At 34.1% G+C, this 10777-nt stretch overlaps 1 protein-coding gene and 1 long non-coding RNA gene across 33 annotated transcripts in view; one reads left to right on the forward strand and one right to left on the reverse strand.

Annotated features, from left to right (window-relative positions):
- Positions 1-891: 891 nt before the first annotated feature.
- Positions 892-10777, reverse strand: part of LOC147844650 (uncharacterized) — a 47064-nt gene continuing 37178 nt past the window's right edge. For 8 of the 32 annotated variants that reach the window (XR_015482839.1, XR_015482833.1, XR_015482838.1 and 5 more), the window contains 3 exons: positions 9961-10058; positions 8505-8614; positions 892-1997 (listed from right to left, as the gene is read on the reverse strand). Coding sequence is in view for 1 of the 32 variants with exons in the window: in XM_087248093.1 (XP_087104219.1) it covers positions 10052-10058 (7 nt within the window). In the remaining 31 variants the exon portion in view is untranslated. Of the gene's footprint in view, positions 2021-2076; positions 2334-7608; positions 8430-8504; positions 8615-9960; positions 10059-10508; positions 10714-10777 lie in introns of those variants that run through there. The other 24 variants (XR_015482842.1, XR_015482836.1, XR_015482827.1 and 21 more) reach the window with 9 other exon arrangements.
- On the forward strand, positions 4792-6630 carry LOC137491524 (uncharacterized). The gene is made up of 3 exons (XR_015482854.1): positions 4792-4832; positions 5690-5790; positions 6493-6630. It is a non-coding gene; the product is annotated as an uncharacterized LOC137491524 (long non-coding RNA).

Raw genomic sequence — 10777 nt, forward strand, 5'->3', positions numbered from 1 at the left:
GCTCACATATATATATATGTGTGTGTGTGTGTGTGTGTGTGTGTGTGTGTGTGTGTGTGTGTGTGTGCGTGTGAATGGCTTACTCCTCCACTGTTATGATCTAGTTTATTTTCCTCATCGCCTGCTGACAGTACCACTCTCCACAAATCCGTTGTTTATTTTATTCCAAAGCACTTGATATGTTTAAAACCTCCTCGTTTAAATCGCACCCGCGGACAGATCAGTGTGAAATGCTTTAGTCTGAACCACAGCAAAACAAGTCTCATGATGACAGTGAGTCAATAAATGTCCTTCAAATATACTGTGAGCTGTGGAAAGGTCTTTGTTATCTTTATTAGAGATAGTAAAGAGCAGCATCAGCCTTATTAAATCTATTCTTATATATTTTGTGGTTAAGGTCCTAATTTAGAACACATGATGAGGCAGAAACATATTTGTGGATTCACTTTTTTGTACTAATTGTACTACTAAGAAATTATAAGGCAATTATAAGGCATTAAGGGAATGTTGAAATCTCTCATTTAAGCAATATTAACCATGATACATACCTGAGAAAGAACATTTGCCTTTTTCGAAGAACTTGGGTGCAACTTGATTAAAAAATAGAAATTTCTTCATTATTAAGGTATTTATATAAAGATTTATTAAAAAAAGATGATTACATTTCAGCTGACGTCCTTATTACTTGCTGCTATTCATCGAACCACAAGATTTCACCTTTTTAATCACTTAAAACATTTTTTTAAAAAGCACTTAATGATCACGTGTGTGTTTGTGTGTGTGTGCGTGTGTGTCTATATATATATATATATATATATATATATATATATATATATATATATATATATATATATATATATATATGTAGTATAAAGTACTGGTCAAAAAACGTGTTGTTTTATTTATCATTTATTTTTTTACTAAACATATTAGTTTCAATAACTAATTTCTAATAACATTTCTTTTATCTTTGTAATAATGACAATATGTAATATTTTACAACAAATTTTACAAGATACTATATTTTTAATGTTTTAAATAATGGTTTACACACACAGCACTCTTGGTTAACAAAAACATGAAACATAATTCTGTTGCACTATTACACTTGATTTTGGTTTTACTGTAAAAAAAAAAGAATGTTCAATGAGAATCTGAAATATTTTATGGCATCAAAAAAAGATGATTTAGTATTCAAAAAGTTTTATTTTGATTGTTTTTAAATAAACTGCTCTTACACTTCATATAGTCTGATGTTTCATAGTATATGCATTAATTCTGGTACTTTTACTATAAACCGACATATCACCTATTTAGGTAGAGATTGATATTTTAGAATTTATGGGATGTTTTGAAAAAAAAATGCATTGAGTGTTTTAATTAGCGACATAAGACGTTAAGAAATGCAATCCAATAGAAGGGTTAAGGGGGCTAATATTATTGAGTTTAAAATACTTTTTTAATTAATACTTGCTTTTATTCTAGCTGAAAAAATCAAAACAAATAAAACTTTCTCCAGAAGAAAAGATATTATAGGAAATATTGTGAAAAATTTCTTAATTCATTAAATATCACTTGAGAAATATTTGAAAAATAATAAATATTGCACAGGATTAAACAAATAAATATTGCATCAGTAATTTTGCCCTCAGCTGTTTATGTAAAAGTACCTGGAGTTATGTAATGAACCAAAGATTATTGCTGACAATTTTGCCATTTCAATTGTGATGTTTGCAAGTGACCGTACCAAAACTTTACACTATAGGAAAGTTTACCAAGAACAGCCACTTAATCTCTACAACGAAACATGAGAGTGTATGTATTTAGAAATGACCTGTGACCTGCAGAAGAGCAGTTTATCTTTCTCTTCTCTGATAGCTTGTAGATAATCTCTAAATGCTACTGTAGAGCCAGCAGATCCACACCAGCCGTCTTCAGCACAGCGTGACTCCGCTGCTGGGTTGGGTCTCCTTTGATGGCCCCTGTCCCGGGAATGTCTGAAAAAGAGGATGCAGTTGGTCTGTATTATTATTAGCCTGCACCCTGACTTTAAGGGAGCACTGTGACCCAACATACATTCAAAACGTCAAGTGTAAAGACGGCCACCGGAGGAAGGAAAGCGCAAGATGAGGCGGAAAACGACCTTTTTTTTCTTCTTCAGATGCACATTAGTCAGAAGCAGAAATGGGGTGTTTGTTCACAGGGTGGGAGTGGCACAGGAAGCTGCCAACAGGAGCTTCCCCAGAAACAGTTGCTGGGCGATCTGGGTGTTTCTATAGGAGGAAATGGGGGAGTGTAGGCGGGTGCTGCCAAAGGCCACTTCCAGTCTACTGCTTTGAGGTAATGCACAAAGACAGAGGAGAGGAACTCACGTAAAACACATCCATCAGAGGAATGACTGATGATCACAGAAACCATCAAAAGAAATCAATATAGTTTGTGGCTCAGTGTCAAAATAGATCATTTGTTGCATGTTGCATTGACCTCCATAGGTTTAAGGAGTAAGTTTAATTATATATATTAATAAATACAGTTGAAGTCAAAATTATTAGCCCTCTTGAATTATTAGCCCCCTGTGTATTTCCCCCCAATTTCTGTTTAATGTACAGAAGTTTTAAACTTAAGTTAAAGTTAAAAACATAAGCATTTAAACAAGTAGTTTCTAATAACTGATTTATTTTATCTTTGTTATGATGACAGTACAGAATATATATATATATATATATATTTCAAGATACTTGATACTAGCATTTAGCTTAAAGTGACATTTAAAGGCCTAACTAAAGGTTAACTTTACAGTTATACAAATCATTGCATAATGATGGTTTGTTTTGTAGACAGTCTAAAAAAATATATTGCTTAAGAGAGCTAATAATATTAGCCTTAAAATAGTTTATAAAAATTAATAATTGCTTTTATTCTAGCTGAAATAAAACAAGACTTTCTCCAGAAGAAAAAAAACAATTATAGTAAACACTATGAAAAATTCTTTGCTCCGTTAAACATCATTTGGGAAATATTTGAAAACAAAATTCACAGGAGGGATAATAATTTTCAACTGTATATAATTGTATGTAATGTTTTAGTGAATATATTTTAAAACAATTTAAATTTGTTCACTATTACTGACAAGATTTTTAATGACACAGAAAATGCTTCTTGATTTAAGAATTTGTAGAAATTTGGACTAAAAACATCCAAGTAAAAAAACCATTTGCTAAGCAAGTAATAAACATTATAAATTAGAAACAGTTATGTTTTGGAAAATAAGACGTTCAAAGACAGTGCCAGTAAGGCAAGTAAAATAATCTTGTTTTTGGTTTGAAATGAAAGTATCTTGCTTAACCCACTGGCAAATTATTTTACTATTAAGATGATTTTTTTACTTATTTTTTTTACTTGCTTAGAATGTGCTAGAATGAGTTTTTAGATACTTGGACCAAAACCTTTGTCATCAACTTTTATCATCTACCCAAGTAAAGTCATTTGAAGAATTGTTGAAATCTCTAATATAAGCAACATTAATCATGATACATGCCTTAGAAAGAACATGTGCCTTTTTTTAAAGAACTCGGAGAGCCACTTGATGAAAAAGGTTGAATTTTCTTCAATAATGAGATTTTTTAAAAAAAAGATGATTACTTCTCAGCTGAGATCCTTATTAACTGTTGCTATCCATCAAACCACAAGAATTCACCATTTTAACCTTTTAAATGTTTTGAAAAAATCTACATATCTAAAAATCTAAAAACCTTTTTTTCTTCAGTGTAAAAGAGTTTTAAGAAATTCATTGTGCTGAATTTGTAAAAAAAAAAAAAAAAAAAAAACTTTTGTGTCAGTTTGCACAAATATATAAAAATAAGTAGAACAGCTGTTTTTAAACAACATGATCATAGCAACAACATGATTTACATAAGCACAGAGTCAGCATATTCAGATTCTGTCTGAAGCATCACATGACACTAACTGGGTTTCCATAACTCTGCATTATAGCACACTTTGAAGCATCTCATGAGTAATGAGTGATGTTAATGCCACGCTTAGAATAAAAATTCCTTCATTAATCAAAACAAAACTGTTTTTACTTTAATTTGAGCTGGTTTGACTAATTGCATCAATGTGAATAATAAGAGATGGAAATGCATTTGCAGAATAAACTCTCACATGGTGAACATTAAACCCATGTGACCAATCAGATGTCTCCACTATGCTTGCTTTATTTACTGTTTTTTAGGTTACCTATACAATAGTAAGCCACTCCAACAACCTGATGAAAATGTACCTATACCCAATACTTAATTGTGATTTATTTTTTGTGCTAACACTTTGAAAAATGTATAAATAAAAAAGAATAAAATAAAATAAGTCACATTAGGATTGAAACCCAACCACTGAAGCTTGAAGTAATGATGATACCAATAAAAAGATTATTCATCATTGGATTTACTAAAAAGATTAAGGTAAGTGTTTGCAAACCATTTATATAGGCTGAGTTTAAACAAATTAAATACAGTAATGCTCAACTTAATTAGTTTGTTTCTTAATTTGTTTGTTTAACTTCAGCCAATTTAATTCTTTGCAACACCTTACTTTGAAAAAAAAAAAGTAAATATAATGATTATTTTTGTTCTGTGTAGGAATTTTCTGCTTACAATAAAATGTGTCTGCCAGAGGTGTCACTGTCCTGCAGAGTTTAGGTACTATTGCTTTAACCCACGTGTCTGAATGTTTCAGACACTCACTGATTAGCTGGTTCAGGTGCATTTAATTAGGTTAAGAACTGAACTATATACAGGACTGTGGCCTTGCCGGAGCATCATTAGACGCCCAGTGTATGTACTTATCCAGGATTTGCCCATATGTTTTTAGTTTTTAATACTTTAATATATTATAAAATGTAATACGAGCAAAGAATGTTGTTTAATTTATGCATAAATGTTCCACTGAAAGAGGATGAAAAAATGTTGAAATTGATGAAGGAATTTTGATGTTTTGGTTTACAAACATTATTTGAAACATTAAAGTAGATGCTCTGCTTTCATTGGATATATGTTATATGTATAATAATAAACCACTTTTGTAACAGGGTTTCTACAGGTTTCATCAAGTCAATTTTAAAACTTTTTAAGACCCTTTTATAAGACCATTTTAAGACCATAATGAATGAAATTTCAGGCTTGCACAAGGCTAAACGTTAAAGATTTTTTAATAGCCAAGTTAAAACCTTAAAAAAAAAAAAACATTAAACACAAGTGTTAATGTAAGGATGATAATTAAACCATATCAATGAGTAAATGGTTAAAGATTAAACGTTTCGTAAAACCTTTATTGAAATTTATTGTTGATGATTGGATGGGTGTTGGCCCAATTGTGTAAAGCTTTAAATGCACGTGAAAAAAACAATTAAGACCAGTTTAAAATTATTGAAGACCTACAACACAATATTTCAGTGAATTTAAGACTTATTACGGCCTAAAATTTGGTTTTTAAAATTTAAGACATTTTAAGACCTTTTAAGGCCCTGCAGATACCCTGGTATACGTAATTTGATATAGACAGTAAAACGTGATACCTAATTTTTGACAAAAACTATTTTCTTTTGTGTGTGTGTGCTGCATTCATAAAGCAATGAACGGTGATATAATAATCATGACAGTTATTAATTCCTGCTAAGGTTTATGTTTCTCAGATATGGAAAAGACAGGTGTGGCTTCCTGGTTTCCCTTGGGATGAAATTATGGAGAGGAAGGGGAGGGTGAAGGGATGACAGGAACTGTCGGAATGACTGAGGCAAGTGTCTATTTATACAGTTCTATTAGCTTTTCCTAAGTCTTTTCATTTTGTTTTATGTGACTCAAACAATTGTTACGAAGTTCACTTTTAAAGCACACTTGGTGAGTATAAATGGCCTACACACACACACATACACACACTAATCTGGCATCTTTATGCTCTGGATTTGAGTCATAGTGACTAGAGCTGAACATTATATTGTTTAAGCATCAACATCACCAAGTGTGTATCTGCAATAGTCACATCGCAGGATTAGATCATTTTAATTCCTTAAATTAAAAAACAAAGATATTAAAGGATCAAATTATTTATACAATGATGACCATGTTATTTTTACATTTGTTCAATTTCTATATTATTTGTGCTCTGTCATGTTTATACATGCTTGCAATTTATTATATTTTCTGCAGATGCACAGCATACAAAAACACTTGACTTGATCATCCAAGTCTATTCAAACCATCTGGTGACATGTATGATATCTATAGTGCAATATATATCGCATTAAAACAAAATATCACAATGTCGTATTTTTTTTATATCGTGCAGAATAGAGACAATATTTTCCAGTCCTTTCTCCTTCATTTTATACTGTTCTGTTGCATGTTTTGGACATTTCCCTAGAATGCCAATGTTTTGTGATACCTTATTTTTCGTGGTTTTTTTTTCATATTTGACTTTTTCTATCTGTATTTGAAGGGCAGCTCATCCCCCAGAGACGTCTTTCTCCCACAATGCCCTGACCCTGAGATCTATGTGTGGAATTCTCTGCTCATTTATCAGTGTGGGCCTGCTCCTCTCCCTGTGCACTCTCATTTGTTCACAGTCCCGATCCTGGTACTGTTGCACCCCAAACTACATCTGTGTAACTCTCAGACTCAACCAAGCATACCTACAGCTGTGGGGAAAATACAAAAATAAGAGACCACTTGAAAAAAATGTATGCATTTTTCTCTACAAATTTAACATAATACAATAACGTACCTATTTAAGTTAATAAAAAGCTGTACTTTTTAAAAGTTTTAAGTGTTAAGTACTTTTAGCCTGATATGTTTTTGAGTACTTTTTTCCAGTTTTTTTAGCTCCTTGTATGATTTATGTTCATTTCTAATTATCAATATTAATGAAATTTGTAGTTTTAGTTTAATCAGACATTTATTTATTTAATTATTTCATTCATGCATTCATGATTAGTATTATTTTAGAATTAAGTCATTTACTAACCACTTTTAATTTATTTTTAAAATTTTTTAAAGCTTTTTCTCCAAACATTTAAACTGACCCCCAGCATATTGTGGCACTTGATAATTAAGTATGCATCAAAATCACTGTCAACAAATATAATCAATGAATTAGTTGTTTAAATTAGTTGATATTAAGCATTTTTACTCATAACTAAAATAACAGGCACAGGCATGAGATCAGTTAATCAGCTCCCTCTTGTGGACAATAAGTGAACGTGAGAACAGCAGTCGTGTCTGATCCTGATTTAAACCTGATTGAGAACACCTGAAGCAGGTGAAGCCCTCCAGCACAGGTTTGATGAACTTGATTGATGTGTTTTAATTCTGGTAAAACTACTGATTTGCATAAACAGATTGTGTTGTTTACATGTTTGCATTTGAAATGTGAAAATTAATAAAGATTTTAATGACCCTCATAATTGTTTTGTACGTTTCTTGAAGATCTTAGCTGTGTGAACTTGATTAAACACATGATAGTTTTGTGATGTTAATGAAATGACATATTTTATTAGACGCTTGTTAGCAGTGTAAAATCTGGACTGGAGTTCAGAATAAACTGATCAAGCTGATATGAGCATTGATAAACAAATCTGAGGATTTATTCTTAACTGTTTATAAGATTTGAAGACATAAAAAACACAATCACATTGGTTCTGTACTTTCAACAAAGGGACTAAAACTTTTAATTAGTTCACATGTGAAACACATCAAGGCTTACAAACACATGATTGGATAGTGTTTCATACAAAAACAATATTTCTATAAACAATGTTTTAGCTAAATTAAATATAAATCACCCTGAAAAACATAACTCTGTTCAGAAAAAAAACAGACAACCATTACTGACAAACATCTTGGTTTCAATCCTATGACTAAGCTCATAGATTTGTATGCGTAATCAAGTTAGCCAAGTGGTTAGTGAGTTGGACTGGTAACCCAGAGGTTGCTGGTTTGATTCCCACTCCTGACAGGAGGGCTGGGCTGTCCATGAGCAAGCCACTTAACCCTCAAAGAGAGCAGTCATAAGTATGCATAATCAAGTTAGCCTAATGGTTAGTGAGTTGGACTGGTAACCCAGAGGTTGCTGGTTTGATTCTCTGTCCTGACAGGTGTTGAAGGGCGGTAAACAGCTGACCTGCTAATAAGCAAGGCACTTAACAAGAGAGCTTGAGTGCCCCAAAGAGTGCAATAATGACTATGGATTAAAAAAAAAACCTTAATTGAAAACACCTGCTGCTGCTGATTTCTGGGTTTTCTTGACATAATTCTTTAGCCTGAATTAAAACGAACAGGTTATCAGAAGCTCAGTGGCGCAGAGGCAAATCATTTGCCATTGAATCAGTAAGACAGGGTTCAAATCCCACATGGGCAGATTTTCGAAACCTGTTTTATCTATAGGAATATATCAGACTCTTAAACGATATATAGCACATCACAAGCTCTATGGCATAGTGGATAATCACTTACCTTCACATCAGTAACCTTTGGTTTTGAATCCCATTTCCACAGCTATTCTTCATTCAAAAGCAGGACCAAACACAACGTCATGCTCAAGGGTGCAGTGGATGAGCGTTTGCCTATGAATCAGAAAGTTTGGATAAGCAGGAAACATTGTAAGCTCTTTGGCTGAGTGGATAATCATTTGCCTGTGAATCAGAATGTTTTAGGATCCAATCCCACAAACGCAGGTTCTCTTCACTTTTTCCTTGCAAATAGAAATATATTTACAAGACTGTGTAACAACATATAGGACATCAAAAACTCTTTGGTGCAGTGGTTAATCATTTGCCTGTGGATCAGAATGTTTTAGGTTCCAATCCCACAAACACAGGTTCCCTTCACTTTTTCTTTGCAGATATAAATGTATGTACAAGACCGTATATCAACACACATGACATCAAATGCCCTCTGGCGCAATGGTTAATCATTTGCCTGTGAATCAGAATGTTTTAGGTTCCAATCCCACCAACGCAGGTTCCCTACACTTTTTCCTTGCAGATATAAATATATGTACAAGACCGTATATCAACACATATGACATCAAATGCCCTCTGGCGCAGAGGTTAATCATTTGCCTGTGAATCAGAATGTTTTAGGTTCCAATCCCACCAACGCAGGTTCCCTTCACTTTTTCCTTGCAGATATAAATATATGTACAAGAAAGTATAACAACATCTAGGACATCAAAAGCCCTTTGGCACAGTGGTTAATCATTTGCCTGTGGATCAGAATGTTTTAGGTTCCAATCCCACAAATGCAGGTTCTCTTCACCTTTCCTTACAAATAAAAACACATAGAAGACCCCATAAAACAAGCAGGGAACCTTGTACGCTCTTTGGTGCAGTGGATAATCGTTTGCCTGTAAACCAAAATGTTTTGGGTTTGAATCCCACATTGACTGAGTATCATTACATACAACAAAGTGCTATAAACGTCAATGCTAACTGTGAGTGCCATAGTGGCGCTGCTGGGTGAACACAAGCTCTCAATGGCCAAGGCTGTCTGAAAGACTTGGGTTCAAGGCCCAGCTCTGCTCACTTTCGCACTCTGGCCAACCTACAGAGGGCCAAATATAAGTTCCAGCACATCATTAGGTATGTGACTGTGGCTCAGCGGTAGAGCATTGCCTCAAGGGTTAAGAGGTCGCTGGTTCCATCCCAGCCAGATCACTGCGATATGTGTGAGTGTCGGCGTGAATGAAGGGGGAGGATGAAACGTTCCTCCCCTGACCTACGGGGCCATGTACAGCAGGGGTTATGCTACTTTTTACTAAAAAAAAAATTAGCTCTATAAAAATCCGGACCCCCGTCCCTTCTCTCCCCGTTTCGGTTACCATCACTTCCTTTCTAGAGGGGTTGACCCTCCAGAAAGGAAGTGATGGTAACCGATAGCACATAACACAAAAACGAGCGAGAGGTCTTACCTGTCCGCAGAAGACGTCCATCACGCCAGAAAACGTAGTCCAAACGTCCTGGAGCTCTGCTTCTGTTGACTGTACGGTCCAAACACATCCCTCAATCTCTAAAGGAAACACAGAAATAGAGACACGGTCAAACAGCAGATCTAAACATCACACTCTGACAGATATTACAGTTAATAATTCAGAATTATACACATTTACAGCCTAAATATTGCCTGTGAAAGCTCTACAAACACAGCAGAACACCAGAGCTTAACAAACTGACTTGTTGACACACATTATGTTTTGTTCTGCTTTATAATAAGAGGCTGTTTAACTCAGAGCCTTCACATATAAAACAACAACTAAGTTACCAATTTGTTTGCTCTTAAATGTCTGACAGTGACAGAGCAACATGTAAACAAAGCTGTTTAAACAAACAGGAGAGCTCTGCTTAAACATATCACTAAAGACACTTCAACATGTGCTAAACATGAACTTAACTGCGACTGAAGTACAAAGAATAAAGACTTAATGAGGAAATGCAGGAGAAATACTGTACAGTTACTTACAGGTGAGTCGCTTTTCACTGCATTTCTGTCCTTTATCTCAGCGTGTTGTGGTTCTTTTAGTTGTCGGACTACATCAAATGTTGTTTATTAACACTAAAACACTGTCACTGAGCTGTCATCTTCAGTTTATGTGTTTAAAACTGTACACTCGTGCTGCTGCTGCTGCACCAAAACAAACGTCACACTGTCAACATCCTGAAGCTGTGATTCAGAGTGAACGAGAAACCACATGCGCCACCTGGTGGAGCGGATGGAGAACTGCACTACAG

The sequence above is a fragment of the Danio rerio genome, chromosome 4, assembly GCF_052040795.2.
Source record: "Danio rerio strain M-AB ecotype USA chromosome 4, GRCz13ab, whole genome shotgun sequence".
Lineage (NCBI taxonomy): Eukaryota > Metazoa > Chordata > Actinopteri > Cypriniformes > Danionidae > Danio > Danio rerio.